General features: G+C 46.5%; 1 protein-coding gene across 1 annotated transcript; it reads left to right on the forward strand.

Annotated features, from left to right (window-relative positions):
- The first annotated feature begins 266 nt into the window (after positions 1–266).
- On the forward strand, positions 267–20869 carry LOC134599877 (sialidase-3-like). The gene is made up of 3 exons (XM_063444984.1): positions 267–750; positions 18576–18789; positions 19293–20869. The coding sequence occupies exons 2-3, from the start codon at positions 18592–18594 to the stop codon at positions 20241–20243; spliced, it is 1149 nt and encodes a 382-aa protein (XP_063301054.1). The 5' UTR covers positions 267–750; positions 18576–18591; the 3' UTR covers positions 20244–20869.
- The last annotated feature ends 814 nt before the right edge of the window (positions 20870–21683 follow it).

Below are 21683 nucleotides of genomic sequence, written 5' to 3' on the forward strand. Positions count from 1 at the left end.
AGGTGTGATAGGGTTAATCAAGAGGACAAGAAGGTGGTGTCTTTCCAAATACCCAGTATTCTGTTATTCTGAAAAAATATATTGAAGGGACTTTCCTCTTTGAAATCTCATACTGCTGCGATGAAATACTAAACAGGAAAATTCGGAATTTCAATTTGTAAATATTCTGGTTAATCTCAGGGTTTGTTGATACGTTGTATAGCAGTGCAAGGCTAGCAAGAAAAAGGATTTTGTATCCAATCAGAAACCAGAAATCTTCAGGGAGGATCACACAGGGAGTGCAAAACAATCCCCACCCCACCCCAGCTTCAGCAGGCAGAGAACTCAGTGTGGGGCCAGGAGAACCATCTCACATCAGCAGCCAGAGAACTCAGTGTGGGGCCAGGAGAACCATCTCACATCAGCAGCCAGAGAACTCCGTGTCGGGCCAGGAGAACCAACTTTCTATCTCACATCAAAAGTACGAGAACTCAGTGTGGGTCCAGGAGAACCATCTCACATCAGCAGCCAGAGAACTCAGTGTGGGGCCAGGAGAACCATCTCACATCAGCAGCCAGAGAACTCCGTGTCGGGCCAGGAGAACCAACTTTCTATCTCACATCAAAAGTACGAGAACTCAGTGTGGGACCAGGAGAACCATCTCACATCAGCAGCCAGAACACATCAGCAGCCAGGGAACCAATAGGAACCATCTGGAATAAACTGTTAAACTGCCTTAAATTCCCTGGGAGATCTCACACACTATTCCAGGTTTGTAACATGTCATGTTTGTAACTTTCTCTAAATGTTTGTGTTCACTCTCAGAAAGTGCCTTTCTCTCTTTTTGTACATTTGATGAATGCATCTCCATACACAATTTGTCTTATATGTATTCAGTATAAAAGTACAGCATATATAGATGTAAAAATATAAAACCTTTTAATAAAAAATATGTGAAAAGAAAGTACCTTTCTCATGTCTGTTATCCCTATGGGCTGGCTGGAAGACTGGGTCTGTGCTGTGGTCAGCAGGGAGGTGTTTCAGACAATGTGATGAATCATGGCTACAGAATACAGTTATGTCATTACCAAAATATTAATATTTATATATCCTACTGACAGGACTGGGTTCAAATTCACTTTCCACTGCTGGACTACAACTCCTATCAGTCTGGATGGCTCAGCATGTTGGTAGAGAAATGCAAGTCCTAGAACTGTTTAAAGATTAATTCCTTTATTGGTCACAGATTTCTGCTCTCTCTTCTGGTGCACCTGTTGTTAGACCTGAAATCCCATAAATCTCAACCAGCCAGGAAAACCAGCCATGGCCGCCACTAACTGAGAAAAGGTTGGATTTATTGTCCGTACAACCTCAGGGCAGAATTCCTGTCATTATCCTGGCTGAGCATCCTCTAGTCTCAGATCATATCTGAGAGTCCGGGATTGAATATCTGGACTATTCTGAATTCTGTGCGTGATCTCACTGTACTATTGCCCTGTAGTTACAAAGATCAATTTTTTTTGCTGAAATACATAATATTTCTAGGTTATAGCATGGTTGTATCATTGTTGCTAGCTGATTTATAAAGTAGCCTTATCTGAAGTCCATTCCCATTCTTTAATAAGTAGATGTACTGATAGTCAATGTGATTGGCCACTCTTTGACGGTTCCATTTTATTATTTAACTTGATTTACCAAAAAGCCAGAGTTAATTTTCAGGGACACTCCAAACACCATCACCACGGCAGTTTATTGCAATGATGGTGTTGCCAGAATGCTGTCTCTGAAATCGTAGCTTTGAAATTTTCACTATTTTCGTTATTGTATTTTTAATCTGCGTTGCTCAGGGATCCTCCATCATACTGACCATCTCAGTATAATGCAATGTACATGTGTCAGTCTTGTTAACCTGCAGGAACTGTGCTGTGAGATTCAGCCTGGCTCTCCATTTACATCACTGGTGGCAACTGGCAGCCATAAATGGTGCATGTCAGCCTGGCATTCATTAGCTGAGCTGACAGGTGGCACTACGTCCAAGGAACCCAGGGTTATCATGCAGAATAATGCTGAAGTGCTGGCATGGAGGTATGTATATACACTGTACCCTGGCACCCAAGCACTGGCCTGACATTTAATAGCATATTTTCTTTGTGTTTCTTGGTGATGCCAGGAGAAATACATAGAATAGCTGGAGCGGTGGATCTGACAACCCCTCTAGAAAATGACAGAACAGAAACGTCAGGACAGTTAATGCAGGAAAGCCAGTGAGAGGCTCTGCACCCAGGAAAGCCAGTGAGAGGCTCTGCACCCAGGACAACATGAGAGAGGCTCTGCACCCAGGAAAACAGGAGAAAGGCTCTGCACCCAGGAGAGCTGGAGAGAGGCTCTGCACCCAGGAGAGCTGGAGAGAGGCTCTGCACCCAGGAGAGCTGGAGAGAGGCTCTGCACCCAGGAGAGCTGGAGAGAGGCTCTGCACCCAGGAGAGCTGGAGAGAGGCTCTGCACCCAGGAAAACAGGAGAAAGGCTCTGCACCCAGGAGAGCTGGAGAGAGGCTCTGCACCCAGGAGAGCTGGAGAGAGGCTCTGCACCCAGGAGAGCTGGAGAGAGGCTCTGCACCCAGGAGAGCTGGAGAGAGGCTCTGCACCCAGGAGAGCTGGAGAGAGGCTCTGCACCCAGGACAACATGAGAGAGGCTCTGCACCCAGGACAACATGAGAGAGGCTCTGCACCCAGGACAACATGAGAGAGGCTCTGCACCCAGGACAACATGAGAGAGGCTCTGCACCCAGGACAACAGGAGAGAGGCTCTGCATCCAGGAGAGCTGGAGAGAAGGAACATTCAGTGCCTCCATGCAGAGCTTGGAGACACTGAACCTGGGTGCAGCAGTGACCCAGGACTCTCTAGAGGCCGTCTGAGTGACTGTCACTAGAGGTGTTACTAAGCAGAAATGCAAACTCCACAGAAAAGGCAGTGTTTGCACTAAAATGCCTGCATTGACAGGCTATAGACACTAGAACAACTACATCAAGCTATAGTGGTTCTGGTGACTATAGTGTCCCTTTAAGAATTGAAAATGACTGGCTCCTAACTATAGTCACCTGAACAACTTTAGCTTAATGAAGCAGTTTTGGTGTATAGGACATGCCCCTGCAGCCTCACTGCTCAATTCTCTGCCATTTAGGAGTTAAATCCCTTTGTTTATGAACCCTAGTCACACCTCCCTGCATGTGACTTGCACAGCCTTCCATAAACACTTCCTGTAAAGAGAGCCCTATTTAGGCTTTCTTTATTGCAAGTTCTGTTTAATTAAGATTTTCTTATCACCTGCTATGTTAATAGCTTGCTAGACCCTGCAAGAGCCTCCTGTATGCGATTAAAGTTCAATTGAGAGATTGAGATACAATTATTTAAGGTAAATTACATCTGTTTGAAAGTGAAACCAGGTTTTTTTTTTCATGCAGGCTCTGTCAATCATAGCCAGGGGAGGTGTGGCTAGGGCTGCATAAACAGAAACAAAGTGATTTAACTCCTAAATGACAGTGAATTCAGCAGTGGAATTGCAGGGGAATGATCTATACACTAAAACTGCTTTATTTAGCTAAAGTCATTTAGGTGACTATAGTGTTCCTTTAAGCTGGCTCCTAGATGCCAAACAAAGTTGTCAAGCCCTGGCCTATAGTGTCCCTTTTAAGGCCAGAGTAGTCCTATTGAAGGCATATCTGACTCACAGAATTTTTTGTTCAGCTATTTTGACCTTGAATATAAAATTCACTTTGAATTCTCACCTTAGTGAATAACCCAGAGATAATTCTCATAGGATCCAACCTTAACTCAGCAGCTCATAACTAAGCACACCCGCTATATATAAAATAGGGCACCTTGAGAAAGATTGCAACCTAATAAACAACCTAATAAATTCTGCTCTGTCAGCCCCCATAACAGCACCAATATACTGTGATGTTGCTAATGATTCCATCTGTGTTCCGATGGAATATTGCCAGTCTCTGTTTCTGCTTTATTCCATAAAGTATCCTTCTTTGGCAGAGGCCCATAAAAGGCAGCAGACGCCCAGTAACATTAAAAGGGTAATGACAGAATCTCTCTAGAGTTTATATGAGAGAATCACAGGAATGCTCACTGTTACGACACTCACCGCCAGGGGAACGGAGCCGCCGTTTAGTAGATAATCCCCTTTCTCCAGAAATGCAGTTTTAGTCCAACCGATCGTAAAACTCCCGAACGGAGCATATGAATGCGGCAACTCCCGATCAGCAATCCATCCGAAATCCTTCCACAGCTAGAAATAAACGAAAACGCTGTCCCAATAGTAAATCCCTCCACAAACGAGACAAAGCTCCGTCTTGAAGGTCAAACAGGAATGTGTTTAATGGGGGCTACCTGCCCGGTATTTATGCGGGTCTCCACAAGGTGGACACTCCCCTAGGGGACCTTGTGGAAGACTGTAAAACATATTGGACAGTAGCCAACCGCAGTGGCTTCAATACAGGCCCTTCCCATTTTACCCATAAATCCTTCTTCTCTATCCCGGGGATAATTAGGAAGAAACCTAATTATCTCCAAGGATAGAGACCATCGCCATTTTAAAACATAATAAGAAAAATACAATAAAATACATAAAGTCAGAAATACCGATTGCATATGGTTCGTGTAACGTATCCCCAGATAGCCTGGATCTGAGGGCATATTCCTACCGAATAGCGCTCAGATCCGATGTACATAGTTCAATCGCCATGGAGTCAAAGTCTCTCACAAGTCCTTCGGTATACGAATGACTCCATGGGACGGCTACCTGGGTAAAGTCCATACGAATGATAGAAACTCCCGAACTGACCGGTGTTCGTACGCCTCAACTAAATAGAAGGTAGGCGGCAGCCTCCAGCGGTGTTCGGCAGATAAAGTATCCGTTTTTAGTTCCATAGGTTTTGCACCGAACACCGCTGATTCTCCTCGTGTCCAAAATGTCCGCCGCCTCGTGGTCGGCATACGAACGACGACCACCCGTACGAATGGAATGGAGAGGTGTCTGCGGTTAACCGCAACGTTCTAATTGTGGTCAAGGTGTTAACAAGCAGCACACTCCTCTCCTGGGTGGCCGTTTGTTCGGTAGTTTCAATCGGTACTAGGGAAAACAGACGAACAAGGGCATACGGACAGGAAATCCATGAAATCAAGGCAAACAGACGGACCAGCAATATTAGTCTATACAGATGGGTTCGTCACACGGCTCCCCCCTTGTGGGACACTCCGGCAGACCCGGCTTGGCCCTTTAGCGGTCAACTTGGGGATGACCGGACTAGGAGGTAGCAAGAACATCGGTTTGCCGCGACAACCCATCTGCATTCCCATTCTGCTTACCGGGTCGGTAGCTGATGGTGAAGTTATACGGTTGTAGGGCTAAACTCCACCGCAGCAGTCTACCATTGTCTCCTGAGACCCGGTTAAGCCAGACAAGGTCCGTCACAAGGGAAAATTCCTGTCCATACAAATAAGGGCTTAACTTTTTCAATGCCCAGACCAGGGCGAAGCATTCTTTCTCCACTGCCACATAACTCACTTCTCGGGGTAACAGCTTTCTACTGAGATATGCGACAGGTAGCTCTCCTCCATCTTCCCCGACCTGGCTCAGCACAGCCCCCAGTCCATACATGGAAGCATCTGTATGGACGAGAAAACGTTTGTTAGGAACTGGGGCAGCCAGGACAGGGGCAGTCACGAGAGCCTGCTTAAGTGCTTGAAATGCAGCTTCACAAGCTGGAGACCACAGGACCTGTTTAGGGAGGTTTTTCTTCGTCAGGTCCGTCAGGGGCTTAGCGATAGAGCTGTAGTCGGGGACAAAGCGTCTGTAATACCCTGCTGTCCCTAGGAAGGCTAATACTTGGGTCTTAGTGATAGGTGTGGGCCAGTTAGCTACTGCCTCTATCTTAGATGGCTCTGGTCTCACCCCACTCTGTGACCCAGGTATTGCACTTCAGCCATGCCTAGATGAAACTTCTCTGGCTTAAATGTCAGGCCAGCGGCCCGAATTTTGTCCAGTACTACCCCTACATGCACCAGGTGTTCCTCCCAGGACCCACTGTAGATTGCAATATCATCCAGGTATGCACAAGCAAATTCCTGGAATCCATCGAGGAGCCTATCCACCATACGCTGGAAGGTAGCTGGGGCATTCTTCATCCCAAATCACATGACCTTAAATTGGTATAATCCAAATGGGGTGACGAAGGCCGATTTAGGGATAGCGTCCTCGGCCAGGGGGATCTGCCAGTAGCCCTTACACAGGTCTATGGTGGTCAGATAGCGTCCCCTGGCAATGCGATCTAGTAATTCGTCTACCCGGGGCATCGGGTAGGCGTCAGTGGTGGTCCGCTCGTTGAGCCTCCTGTAGTCCACACAGAACCGGGTGGTCCCATCTTTCTTAGGCACCAGGACTACAGGGGAGGCCCAAGGGCTATCGGAGTGTTCGATGACCCCAAGCTGGGTCATCTCCTGTATCTCCTTCCGCATTCCTTCTCGGACTGCTTCAAGGATACGGTAAGGGGGCTGTCGCAGAGGGTTCTGTCCAGGGGTCTCTACCTTATGTACAGCTAGGGTAGTGTAGCCGGGCTCTTGGGAGAACGTCGCCTGCTTCTCCCACAGAAGCTGTCTTGCCTGTCGCTTCTCTGTGGGGCTTAACCTGTCCCCTAGCTGTACGAGGCTAGTCAGGTCAGTCTGGGAATCTCTTGCTAACAAGTCGGGTAAGGGTAAACTTTCTGTATCGTCTGCAGCCGGGGCACATACTGCAGCTACATTCTCGGGTCGTTTCTGATACTCCTTTAGCATGTTCACATGGAAGGATCGCTGGATCCTGTCATCTGAACAGCTGGCTATAAGGTAAGTAGTATAACACACCTGAGCTAACACCTTATACGGGCCCTGCCAAGATGCCTGCATCTTGTTCGCCTTCACAGGTTTGAGCACTAGCACCTTCTGCCCAACCTGGAAGACCCGCTGCCGGGCACCCCGATCGTACCATTCCCTCTGTCTCCCCTGGGCCACCTGGAGGTTCTCTCTTACCATCAGAGACAGTTTCTCCATGCGGTCCCGGAGTTCCAGGACATACGGTACTATGGGGGTCCCTTCCTGCTCTGTCTCCCCCTCCCAGTGGCCTCTAATGAGATCTAGGGGTCCGCGGACCCTTCTCCCATAAAGCAACTCAAAGGGGGAGAACCCAGTAGATTCCTGGGGCACCTCTCTGTAGGAAAACAACAGATGAGGCAGGAATCGCTCCCAGTCTCTGCAAGTGTCAGAAAAGGTCCTCAGCATCTGTTTGAGGGTGCCATTAAATCGCTCGCAGAGACCGTTAGTCTGTGGATGGTATGGGGAACTAAGTATCCGTTTAATGCCGCATACCCTCCACAGCTGCTGGGTGAGCACAGCGGTAAATTGGGTTCCCTGGTCAGAGAGAATCTCTTTAGGGAACCCGACCCTGGTAAAAATCCTAACCAGGGCATCAGTAACTGTCTCTGCCTCTATGTTAGACAGCGCTACTGCCTCTGGGTAGCGAGTGGCATAGTCCACCACGGTGAGAATGTATTTCTTACCGGATGGACTAGCCCTGGCCAGTGGACCCACAATATCAACAGCTATGTGGGCAAAGGGCTCCCCAATAATAGGCATCGACATAAGCCTAGCTCTTGGGTGGTCCCCCCGCTTTCCTACCCGTTGACAAGTGTCACACTTTCTACAATATATCCGCACAGCCTGATTAAACCCTGGCCCCCAAAAAGTTCTGCATAATCCTATAGGCTGTGCGGCGGGACCCTAGATGTCCGGTGTTAAGACCTGCAGGGGAGGTGGTGCTGCGGTCTCTTGTTCCTTTTCCAGCTGCTGAGTACAAGTGATTATAGCTCCAGCAGGGGGTAGAGATGAATACAGCTTCCCAGACAATCCTTCCCAGTAGATAGAATATTCCTTCCCCAAACATGAGCCAAGACTTCATGAAGGGTGTAACAGAACTAAAGCTTTATTGAAACAGGCTGGCTTTTATGGGGGATCCTTATGCAAGAGGACCTCCCAAAACAAACAAACATATTACCAATCACTGTACAGTATTTTCTTAATACACACCCTCCCTCTGCCTGGGAGATATTGAGATAAGTTAAGGAGTAAATCAATTATCTCCAGGCAAAGGGCACACATTTTCCCCAAAAGTTGGAACACCCCTTTCCCCACAAGGCATCCCCACAAAATACATATCCCCCTAATAGCCCCGATCTGTGTGGTAAACATATTCAAATTTCACCAAGATCGGTTCAGGGGTTCTCAAAAAGTGTGGAAGTCCTGTTTTACCGACCACACACGAGGCTCCTGCCCAAAACAGTTCCACGAATTCAGCGTGTGCGGTCGGTCAATTGGGAAAAAGACGAAAAACGGTCAAAATACCGAATATACCCTCCTGGCTCATAGTAGCGATTGTTCCCCTGGTCTGTACGAACATAACTACTGAATACCGCTCTTCTGGCTGTTCGGTAAGTGGGAGAAGCGGGCGTTCGGTAGTTCTCAGCGGTACTTCGTGCGGTCGAGTGTCCGATTTTAGTTCCAGACACTCGACGGCCAAGTCCCGCTGATTCGCCTTGTGCGAACAAGATGGCCGCCGTTTTCTTTTCCACGTGGCGTTCGGCTATACGAACAGCGGCCACCCAGGGAACATTAGATTGACGGTGCTTCTGATCATAACAAGCCAGGAGGGAGGTCTGGGTTCGGTAGTTGCAAACTGCCGAACTAATAATCCATTGTAGGCAGGAAAAATGAAACAAAATACAAGAAACCAGAAGAAAAGGTCGGATAAAGTCCCTTTTTCTTCACATCCGGCTAGCGGAACATCATGCCCTATCTGCAGAATCTCCTGCCGGTACTTTGCGGGCACCACCAGCTGTCGATTCGGCGGAGGGGCAACACTCTTCTGGGATGGCTTAGGGATCCTATATAACCTGTCCCCCACCCACTCATACCGCTCCCCATCTACTCCTTCCTCTCCAGTATCTGCTCTGTCCCTATATTTCTGGAGGGATGGATCTGTCTGGGTTTCCCTCCCAAACTCCTCTGGGGAATCCCAGCTAACCAAAGTCTGCCCTGGGGTATCAGTCGGGGAATCGGTTCTTACCTGGGTCTCAGCAGCAGGTGGGCTGGTTCCAGCAGCACGGGTCTGAGCACGGGTAGTCACTGGGTTGGCCTCGGCAGGTCCCATGGGAGCATATGCAGAAACCAAAGGGGCCAAATCATTTCCCAGCAAAACATCAGCAGGCAAATCCTTCATAACCCCCACATTCACATGTCCAGAGCCCACTCCCCAGTCCAAATGAACCCGGGCAACAGGCAGACGGAACCCGGCGCCTCCTGCTACCCTCACTGCCACAGTATTTCCAGTATGTTGGTGTTCGGAAACAAGGTTCTTTTGGAGCAGAGTCATAGTAGCTCCGGTGTCTCTCAGACCAGTGACCACTTTACCATTTAGCTTAACGGTCTGTCTGTGCTGTTGGCGGTTGTCCTGCTGAGCTGCTTGCACTGGGTCTGCCTCATGTAGGATACCCCAAAACTCCTCCTGCTCAAAGCAGTGAGCAGAAGGCTGAGGTGGCTGCTGGGCTCCGCCGGCTGGTCTTCTCCAGGACTGTGCTTGGTTGGCATTGTTCAATGGGCACTCTGGTCTCTTGTGCCCCAGTTGCTTGCATCCATAGCACCGGATCTGCTGCGAGTAATCACGGGCGTTGAACCGGGCTGGTTGCTGGTGGCATAGTGGGGGTACGTTGCGCTGGGGGGTGATATGCGTTAGTGGTTGGAGGTGCTGGCGGTTTGTATTCTACTCGAGTAGGGACCTTGGCTGCTGTCTGGTCTAGCTTGCGTGCATCCGTGTATTCATCGGCCAGACGAGCAGCTTCAGGCAAGGTAGCGGGTTTGCGGTCCCTGACCCACTCTCTGACTCCTGCAGGTAACCGGTCAAAGCAGTGTTCTAGTAGAAATACTTGCAGCACCTCTTCCCCAGTTACCGCTTGGCACCCTGCCATCCAGTGGGCTGCCGTGCGGTGTACACTGCATGCCCACTCCACATAGGAATCACCAGCCTGCTTGTTAGTGTCCCGGAATCGCCTCCAGTACGCCTCAGGGGTAACAGCGTATCGGGCCAAAAGGGCATCTTTTACTGCCCGGTAACTAGTGATTTCCTCCTCTGGGATGGCCCGAAAAGCCTCACTGGCCCGGCCGGATAGTTTCCCAGAGAGGATAGTAACCCATTCTTCTGCGGGCACCTGGTGTAAAGCACACTGTCTTTCAAAGTCAGCCAGGAACCCGTCTATCTCTCCTTCAGTATCAACAAAATTTCTAAAAGCAGCAAATGGTACCTTTTTCCTTCCATTATTATTATAAGGTACCTCTGCTGCTGCAGCTCCTCTCCTCTGGAGCGCCTGTTGTGCTGCCACTGCGGCTTGTACTTGCACCACAATATCCGCTGCAGGGTTGGGGCCAAAGTGTGCCAGCCTTATCTGGACTGCCCGGTTAAACGATATCTCCTCTGGTGTTAAATCCAGCAGGCCAGGCACATTAGCTCTCTCCATTCCCTGTGCTGCATCCATCTCCAACAATATAGAAATAATCTCCCTTTTCTTGAGATGACTTGCTGATCGTCCTCTGCGCTCCAAAATATCTTTAAGGGTAGCACGCCTTAATTCTTCATGCTGCATTTCCAATCTGGGGTGTGTAGCTGGCCTTCAGGGCGGTGGGATTCATCCCGTCGCTTGCCACCAATTGTTACGACACTCACCGCCAGGGGAATGGAGCCGCCGTTTAGTAGATAATCCCCTTTCTCCAGAAATGCAGTTTTAGTCCAACCGATCGTAAAACTCCCGAACGGAGCATACGAATGCGGCAACTCCCGATCAGCAATCCATCCGAAATCCTTCCACAGCTAGAAATAAACGAAAACGCTGTCCCAATAGTAAATCCCTCCACAAACGAGACAAAGCTCCGTCTTGAAGGTCAAACAGGAATGTGTTTAATGGGGGCTACCTGCCCGGTATTTATGCGGGTCTCCACAAGGTGGACACTCCCCTAGGGGACCTTGTGGAAGACTGTAAAACATATTGGACAGTAGCCAATCGCAGTGGCTTCAATACAGGCCCTTCCCATTTTACCCATAAATCCTTCTTCTCTATCCCGGAGATAATTAGGAAGAAACCTAATTATCTCCAAGGATAGAGACCATCGCCATTTTAAATCATAATAAGAAAAATACAATAAAATACATAAAGTCAGAAATACCGATTGCATATGGTTCGTGTAACGTATCCCCAGATAGCCTGGATCTGAGGGCATATTCCTACCGAATAGCGCTCAGATCCGATGTACATAGTTCAATCGCCATGGAGTCAAAGTCTCTCACAAGTCCTTCGGTATACGAATGACTCCATGGGACGGCTAGCTGGGTAAAGTCCATACGAATGATAGAAACTCCCGAACGGACCGGTGTTCGTACGCCTCAACGAAATAGAAGGTGGGCGGCAGCCTCCAGCGGTGTTCGGCAGATAAAGTATCCGTTTTTAGTTCCATAGGTTTTGCACCGAACACCGCTGATTCTCCTCGTGTCCAAAATGGCCGCCGCCTCGTGGTCGGCATACGAACGACGACCCCCCCATACGAATGGAATGGAGAGGTGTCTGCGGTTAACCGCAACGTTCTAATTGTGGTCAAGGTGTTAATACCGCAGGATATTAAACATTAAAGGGACACTATAGGCACCGAGACCAGTTCATCTCAATGTCATGCCCCTGTCGTTATAACCCTGCAGTTGGGAAAGAATATAAAATTGATATAAACTTTCTGTGATCTATGTCTGAATGTGTAGCAAGAGGAACTGCTTACAGCGGGAGAATATGAAGTTAATTGTTGCCATATAAAATAAGACTATGTTTGCAGCTATTTCCCTATTCTAAGATTGCATAAATACCCAATGCTCTCCCAATAAAGGAAAGATGATATTTGAAGCTACAACAAGTGTGATTGTGGTTTGTTGTCTCCCAAGTACTCAATTATTGGTTATTTGTCAGGAGCTTCAAATTCTTACCAATTGGTGATTGATCCATGACACTGTGCAAACATTGCTGTGGTGGATCACCGCTGTATCACCGCCAGGGATTCCCTTTTCCCGTAGTGTTATAGCTCCTTCTAGTGAAAGTAGTGTGTATAGCTGGTATAGCTTCCCCCCTCATTCATCTCCCAGACTTCATGTTGGGAGTATATCTAATTTTATTGGCACAAACATGGGGTCCCTTGTTTAACAGTACAATGATCCCGCCCTGGTGCCTTTGTGTCTGGGAGATAATTGAGTTGCTGCTTGCTAAGCTAATTATTTCCTGGATACAGAGAACACAGCAAAAAAACACCCCCAAAAATAGTAAAATCATCAGGGATTGACAAATCACCACCGGGGTAAAATTGTGACTGAATGCTAACAGAGTCTATGACCAAAAGAGTTCGGGGATAAATGGAGCTTTGACCGGCCAAATGCCGGGAGTGATTGATCCACATAGTCCAAGGCGACAGCCCTCCAAAAAGCGCTCTTATAGCTGTTCGGAAAGTGGGGGAAAACAAAGGGGAAAGTTGACCGGGAGAGCTGTGGCCATACCACAGTTCCAGAGAAGTTGTGGATAAGTCCTGCTGTAGTCTTTGCGGCTCTCTGGACTCCAGTCATGGCCAGAGGAAGGGCCTGGAAGATTTAGGTTAATTGTAATGAATGGGATAACTGAATGTGGGCAAAGGGGTCCATAATTATATGTGCCATAAGCCACTTCATTAACGTACTAGAGTAATGCCCAGTCATTCAGGCACTAAATAGTGCAGGATCCGTATTGCCACACCAAAGGAAACTACAGTCTCTTTGGCACTGTTAGTGCTAACCTCATTGCTATTTTTTAGTAGGATACTGTCAGGGTACCTGTGGTCTCTACCTCCGAAAGAGGTAGAGACTTAGCTGTTCCTCCATCCAGACGGTCTGATGGCTCCCTTCCCCGCGGTCTATCCGGTCATGCTAGGCCGGCCGCGAGGGAGTGACTGCCTTTTACAGCATCTAGGCAGGAAGTAGTCATCAGGACACTCCCCCGGAACGACCTGTCAGTCAATTGCTGCAGGACCAATCAGGACGCCTCGGAGGCGTGGTTACTGCTCTGAACAGGGTATTTAACAGAGCTTCTTTCATTAGCTCATTGCCCTGTCGTGGTTTTAGCTTGTTCTAGTCACTCAGTTCTTGTGTATTCTATTATCCCTTTTGGTTTTGACCCGGCTTGTTTACCTTACTCTGCTTATCTCTGTTACCCTTGATTCGGCTTGTCTCTCGCTTACCTGTCTTCTGTTACCCTCGACCTCGGCTTGTCTTTGACCATTCTATACTGTACTACTTACGTTAGTCCGGCCATTCTAAGGTCCGGTATACGTATCTGGCTACTGTTTGTACTCTGCGTGTTGGATCCCTGACATTACGACAGGGCCAATGGATCCTGCAAGTACAAACAGTCAGCTGGCTGCTCCTGATCCTAGGTTTGAAGCCATGGATCACAGAATGGATCAGATGGCGCTTGCGCTACAGGCTCTATTAGCTTGTGCCAATAACCCACCAGAGGAGATACGTAATACCCCTGTTTCTCCTGTCAGTTCAGGTCTAGAGGTAGCCACAGTGGGTGCTTCTTCTCGCATTACCCCCCCCAGTACGCTATGGTGGGGCTCCTGAGAAGTGTCGTGGTTTTTTAAACCAAATTAGTATCCACTTTGAATTGCAACCTCGCTCTTATCCTACAGATAGGGCAAAAGTAGGATTTATTATCACCCTACTCATTGAGAAAGCTCTGAGATGGGCCAACCCACTATGGGAGAACGATAACCCATTAGTTTATAACTATAACGCATTTGTAGCTGCTTTTAGAAGAACATTTGACCCTCCAGGTAGAAAGGTTAATGCAGCCAGATTACTGTTGCGCCTGAGACAGGAGAACCGAACACTGGTGGATTATGCACTAGAGTTCAGGTCTCTGGCGGCAGAAATCAAGTGGAATGAGCAGGCGTATATGGATGTATTTTTGAATGGCCTATCTGATGTAATCCTTGATGAGGTTGCTACCAGAGAACTCCCTGAGAATTTAGAGGATTTAATTTCGTTCATCTCTCGTATAGATGAACGTCTAAGAGAGAGACAGAACACTCGAGAGAGGAACCAGAGACCTTCTTTTAGGTTAGCTCCCGCTTTTCCAAGTCCTGACTCCACGATATCTTTGCTTACTGAACCTATGCAGATAGGGTATACCCGCCTCTCTGAGGAGGAAAGACAGCACAGGAGAAGAGAGGGTTTGTGTATGTATTGTGGAGCCAAGGGTCATTTACTCTCGAACTGTCCTAACCGCCCGGGAAACGCTCGCACCTAAGTCTCTCTAGAGGACAGGCCTTGGGTGTTTCTATTTTGTCCTCTACTCCTAATTATAAAGATCACAGGCTTCTGCTACCAGTTTCCTTAACTTGGGGGAAGGAAGTAGTAAGGGCTATGGCATTGATAGATTCCGGTGCTGCTGAGAATTTTATCGACCAAGCCTTTGCTAGTAAGAACAATTTCCCATCCCAGCTAAGGGAGACACCTTTGGCCGTTGAGGCCATAGATGGTAGACCACTACTAGACCCTGTTATCTTTCGTGAGACCATACCCATTGATTTAAATGTTGGTATCCTACACGTGGAGAATTTATCTCTTATGCTCATTTCGTCTCCTTCCGTTCCCATAGTTCTGGGGTACCCATGGTTGAAAAAACATAACCCTATTATCGATTGGGAGTTAGGAGAGATACTCTCGTGGGGCCAGGGCTGCCAGGATCGGTGTTTGTGCAAGGTTTCTCCATTAGCTAATATTAACATACCGGAGAATCCTACTCAGTCCACAGAAAGACAAATACCAGACCTTTACCTAGACTTAAGGGCAGTGTTTGACAAGAAGAATGCCGATTCTTTGCCTCCACACAGGTCATTTGACTGTAAGATTAAGCTTCTACCCGGCACTATGCCTCCGAGGGGCCATGTATATCCTTTGTCTGTTCAGGAAAACTCGGTTCTAGAGGAGTATATTCGGGAGAATTTAGAAAAGGGATTCATCAGGAGGTCTTCTTCTCCGGCCGGGGCTGGGTTCTTTTTCATTAAGAAGAAGGATGGCACGCTGAGACCTTGTATCGATTACCGAGGCTTGAATAAAATAACTGTCAGAAATGCCTATCCTATCCCACTGATTACCGAGTTATTTGATCGTCTTAAGGGCTCCAAAATCTTCACCAAGTTAGATCTCAGAGGGGCTTACAATTTGGTGAGAATCCAGCAAGGTCACGAGTGGATGACGGCATTCAATACCCGGTATGGCCATTACGAATACACTGTTATGCCATTTGGACTATGCAATGCTCCTGCAGTATTTCAAGATTTGATTAATGAGGTACTTAGGGAGTTTCAGCATGATTGTGTTATTGTTTACCTGGACGACATACTAATACACTCTAAGGAGATTGAGACTCACCATAGACAGGTCAGAAAGGTATTACACAAGCTGCTGCAACATGGTCTATATTGCAAATTAGAGAAGTGCAGTTTTGATCAGTCTCAGGTAGACTTTCTTGGATACGTGATTTCTGGGGAAGGTTTTAAAATGGATCCTGTAAAACTCCAATCTATTTTAGACTGGCCCTTGCCCAAAGGACTCAAGGCTATCCAAAGGTTTATTGGTTTTTCCAACTACTATAGGCGCTTCATTAAAGGATACTTCTCTATCATTGCGCCTATTACCAATATGACCAAACAAGGGGCTGATACTAAGTTCTGGTCTAAGGAAGCTCTTGGTGCTTTTAAGACTCTCAAGGAACTTTTTGCCTCGGCTCCCATTCTAGTCCATCCTGATACGACTCTGCCTTTCTTGCTCAAGGTCGATGCCTCTGAGACAGCAGTTGGGGCTGTTCTGTCTCAAAGGTTAGGGGTGGATAAACCGTTACACCCTTGTGGTTTCTTCTCTAAGAAATTTTCTGGGCCTGAGAGCAGATATGACATCGGGGAAAGGGAACTGTTAGCAGTCATTAAAGCCTTAAAGGAGTGGAGACATTTGTTGGAGGGGACCCTACACCCTATTACGATTTTGACGGACCACAAAAACGTGTCCTATATTGGGGAGGCTAAGCGCTTATCCTCTAGACAAGCTCGTTGGTCCTTATTCCTGACTCACTTCAATTATGTACTGACTTACAGACCTGGTTCTAAAAACTCTAAAGCCGATGCATTATCTCGCCAATATGAACCTTCTACTTTACCTGAACCAGTTCTTTCTTCTATAGTTCCGAAATGCAATATCATTGCTAATACGAATCTCAGGATTCATTCTCCATTACTGGCCGAGATCATTAAGTTGCAACATCTAGCACCTAAACAGACTCCTGCGGGCCGTCATTTCGTTCCTCCTGCTCTTCAACTGGAACTTTTACAGTGTTTACATAATAGCAAGATGGCGGGACATCCTGGTATTCGCAAAACTTACGCGTTGATCTCTAAGGACTTCTGGTGGCCTGCTTTACGGAGGGATATTGAGGAGTTCATCGCTGCATGTGAAGTTTGTACTAAAACCAAACAACCCCATACGCTTCCATGTGGATTCCTGCACCCCTTGGAGGTTCCAGAAAAACCATGGTCCTGTTTGGCCATGGACTTTATTGTCGATCTACCTATCTCTAAAAGACAGACTGTTATCCTCACCGTGGTTGACAGGTTTACTAAGATGGCACACTTCATTCCCCTGCCTAAACTCCCGTCTTCTCCCGAATTGGAGATATTCGCTAAGGAGATTTTTCGCCTACATGGGATACCCTCTCAAATTGTATCGGACAGAGGCTCCCAATTTGTTTCCCGCTTTTGGAGGTCCTTCTGCTCTCAACTTGGTATTAAATTAAACTTTTCTTCTGCCTATCATCCTCAGTCTAACGGAGCTGCTGAACGTACCAACCAGAAAATTGAACAATATTTACGATGCTTTGTTTCTGAACACCAGGATGATTGGGTCGGTTTGATTCCTTGGGCGGAGTTTGCACACAACAATCTCGTTTGCGATTCTACTCATGCAAGCCCCTTCTTCATGAATTATGGTTTTCATCCGTCTATTCTTCCTTCGGATTCTCCTTCCCAGGGGGTGCCGTCGGTTGATGTTCATGTTGCCAATTTGAGGAAGTTGTGGGATCAAACTCGACAAATCCTTGTGCACAACTCTATGTTGGTCAAGAAACACGCTGATAAACGTAGAAGGGCGGCTCCGGTCTTTGTTCCAGGTGATAGGGTATGGCTGAGCACGAGGAACATCCGTTTAAAAGTGCCCTCCATGAAGTTCGCTCCTCGTTATATTGGACCCTACAGGGTGCTGACCCGTATCAATCCAGTTGCGTATCGTTTAGCTCTTCCTAATACCTTACGCATCCCGAACTCGTTTCACGTTTCATTGCTGAAACCACTCATATGTAACAGATTTTCCTCCACAATAGCCCCTCCTCGCTCCGTTCAGGTGGAGGGTCAGGAGGAGTATGAGGTTAACTCTATTATTGATTCTCGAATCTCCCGGGGGAGAGTACAATATCTGGTTGATTGGAAGGGATATGGTCCTGAGGAGAGGAGTTGGGTACCTCAGGAGGATGTTCATGCTCCCCGTCTCCGCAGGGCGTATCACTCTCGCTTCCCATCTCGTCCCGGTTCATTCCGCCCGGTGGGCGTATCTGAGAGGGGGGGTACTGTCAGGGTACCTGTGGTCTCTACCTCCGAAAGAGGTAGAGACTTAGCTGTTCCTCCATCCAGACGGTCTGATGGCTCCCTTCCCCGCGGTCTATCCGGTCATGCTAGGCCGGCCGCGAGGGAGTGACTGCCTTTTACAGCATCTAGGCAGGAAGTTGTCATCAGGACACTCCCCCGGAACGACCTGTCAGTCAATTGCTGCAGGACCAATCAGGACACCTCGGAGGCGTGGTTACTGCTCTGAACAGGGTATTTAACAGAGCTTCTTTCATTAGCTCATTGCCCTGTCGTGGTTCTAGCTTGTTCTAGTCACTCAGTGCTTGTGTATTCTATTATCCCTTTTGGTTTTGACCCGGCTTGTTTACCTTACTCTGCTTATCTCTGTTACCCTTGACTCGGCTTGTCTCTCGCTTAGCTGTCTTCTGTTACCCTCGACCTCGGCTTGTCTTTGACCATTCTATACTGTACTACTTACGTTAGTCCGGCCATTCTAAGGTCCGGTATACGTATCTGGCTACTGTTTGTACTCTGCGTGTTGGATCCCTGTCCCGATCCTGACAGATACCTAGTCCTCCTGGCGCAAGTGTCCACAATACAGATAGAATTTCTTCCTTCCCCATGTCCCCAATCTACGTAAATTACCAGCCATGTTATGAGCCAACCTCATCTAAATATGTAAAGTCAGTTAAAGAATAAGACCATAGTGGATAGACAGCAAAGTCTCACTTGTATCTGCTGAATGATTAATATTCTATGTTTTGTGGTTTTAGGTCCATAGAACCAGCAATGAAAGCATCTCTTCCAGAGAGAACTCCACTGTTCAGTCATGAACCCAATGGTCCTGCGTACAGAATTCCGTCACTCATTTATATCAAAGAGGAGAACACATTTGTGGCTTTTGCGGAGAGACGGAAGAACAAGGAGGACGTCAGTGCTGAATATGTGGTCATGAGAAGAGGGATTTACAAGACTGGAAATGTGAAGGTAATTTTATGTATTGGAAAGATTTACTGAGATAATTTTCAATTCAGCACTAACAATGTACTTTTTAGTATCTTGTGGAACTATAATCTGTCTGGGGAAAAATGGAAGAAGGGAATTATACTTCTACAAAATGGTGATAAGAGTGACCATGTAGACAAAACGTAGGTGGAATTGGAGGTGATCAACTTTGAGACAAACCTGCTTATCTCAAATTGCATATAAAACAAAAGTGCTTTAGTGTTCTGTATGTGAAATGTGACCTTATTATCTTTTATTACAATCCAGAGATATATTAGTATGTCCTATAAGGTGGAAGGTTCCTATGTTTATTTGTCATGTGGTTTCACAATTCTTTATTATTATTCACTGTCAGTTCGATAGCAACGAATATTTGAGTTACTCTTTACGTATTTAAATACTTGTAACAATAGAGAGTACAAACTGTTCTTTTTTATATGGTCATTAAACAGGAATATAACCTACGGTAATGTCCTTCTTTGCAGTGGGAAGGAATCCAACCCTTACATGAAGCTACCATGAAAAACCATCGCACCATGAATCCTTGTTCAATCTACGACGAGAACTCCAAAGTTTTATTCTTGTTTTTTAACTGTATACCTGATGGAGTCACTGAAAAACACATGAGGGTCTGGGGAAATTCTTCAAAGTTGTGCTACGTCACCAGCAGCGATTTTGGTAAAACGTGGAGTTTCATCAAAGATATCACAGAAGTGACCAATGGCATTAGGAAAATGACCACCTGTTTCTTGTCTCCAGGTCATGGAATACAAACACAAGATGGGAAACTAATTATTCCTGCTTATGTCTACATTGCCAAATTTTGGTTTATATGTTGGTGGTTTGATGCAGCCCATTCATTTTATCTCTACAGTGCAGACCAGGGTCATAAATGGGAAATATCTCAGCGTGTCAAATACAATAGTGGCGAATGTGAGCTGGCGGAAATATGTGACGATGGCAAAAACATGCTTTATTGCAATGCACGATCCACAAGTGTTAAACGAGTGGAAGCGCGAAGCCTAAATATTGGTGGAGAATTTAAGTTTGTAGAAGAAAGCAGAAAGCTGGAGGAGATAAAAGACGGATGTCATGGGAGTGTTTTAAGTTTCCTTGGGGGTGAGGAAACTGTGCAAAATAACAATCATTGGCTAATGTTTTCACACCCCATAAAAGATGAACGTATAGATCTTGGAATATTCTTGAACAAGTTTCCACTCAAGTCTGATTCCTGGTCCAAGCCTTGGGTCATTTATGAAGGATTTAGTGGCTACTCCAACCTTGTCGACTGCCAAGAAGCAAACACATTTGCGGTTTTGTTTGAGGGTGGCGATAAAACTCATTATGAACAAATATATTTTTGCTTATTTACCTTGGAAGATGTTCTCGAAAACATTAAGAAGAAGAAAAGCTTTTTTTCACGATTTAAGAAATAATGTCGAGGTTGTTTTATTAGAGCGGGGCCGGACGTAATCTTTTAAAAATGATCGCACTGTGTGCATTCTCAACAATACAACTGTAAGAAAATAATGACTTATGAAAAATACTAAGCAGTAAATCATTTAAAAGGCAGACTTATTCAAGCTAAGAGCCCAGGTATAGGTTCTTAGAATCTATTGATTACTATTGTGAATTAACTTGTTTCTAAATTACGAAAGGGGTCATAAAATGATAGATAAAGAGAGCTACTAGTTAACATGTTTAATAACATATAAAGGAAGATATTTGTGGAATAGTATACCAAAATACTTGCATACTAGTCAGCATGTGAAAAAAACATGGATATTTCTACCTGCCTCAATAATAACACATTTGTTTTGGAAACTAGGCCATATTAACCTATAGTGAGGTTTCCTATAAGAATACACAGGAGCCTCACCTGTACAGCTGCAGCTCACTTCCGTTGAAGCAATGGGCAGCTGTATACACGTTGTGTAGGTAAGTGAAATACACACCATAGAAAATAAGCAGTTTGTTCTGTTAACCTGTCTGGTGGAGTGGCCTTAAAGGACCACTATAGTGCCAGGAAAACATACTCGTTTTCCTGGCACTATAGTGCCCTGAGGGTGCCCCCACCCTCAGGGACCCCCTCCCGCCAGGCTCTGGAGAGAGGAAGGGGTTAAACACTTACCTTTCTTCAGCGCCGGGCGGGGAGCTTTCCTCCTCCTCTCCTCCTTCCTCGCGACGTCATCGGCTGAATGCGCATGCGCGGCAGGAGCCGCGCGCGCATTCAGCCGGTCGCATAGGAAAGCATTTACAATGCTTTCCTATGGACGCTGGCGTCTTCTCACTGTAATTTTCACAGTGAGAAGCACGCAAGCGCCTCTAGCGGCTGTCAATGAGACAGCCACTAGATGCTGTGGAGGCTGGATTAACCCTATTCTCTGAAACTGCTATGTTTATAAAAAAAAAAGGTTAATCCTAGAGGGACCAGGCACCCAGACCACTTCATTAAGCTAAAGTGGTCTGGGTGCCTAGAGTGGTCCTTTAAGTAACATCCAAGATGATTTATTGTAAATGTTTTAAAATGCCAATTAAAGGGACACAATAGTCACCAAAGCAACTTTAGCTTAATGAAGCAGTTTTGGTGCATAGATCATGTCCCTGTAGTCTCACTACTCAATTATTTGCCATTTAGGAGTTAAATCACTTTGTTTATGCAGCCTTAGTCACACCTCCCTGCATGTGACTTACACAGACTTCCTAAACACTTCCTTTAAAGAGTCATCTTATGTTTACACATCCTTTATTGCAAATTCTGCTTAATTTAAAAAAAAAAAAAATGTATCTCCTGCTCTGTAAATAGCTTGCTAGGCCCTACTGGAGCCTCCTGTATGTGATTAAAGTTCAATTTACAGAGCAGGAGATAAAAACGT

This window comes from Pelobates fuscus, chromosome 1, assembly GCF_036172605.1.
Source record: "Pelobates fuscus isolate aPelFus1 chromosome 1, aPelFus1.pri, whole genome shotgun sequence".
Lineage (NCBI taxonomy): Eukaryota > Metazoa > Chordata > Amphibia > Anura > Pelobatidae > Pelobates > Pelobates fuscus.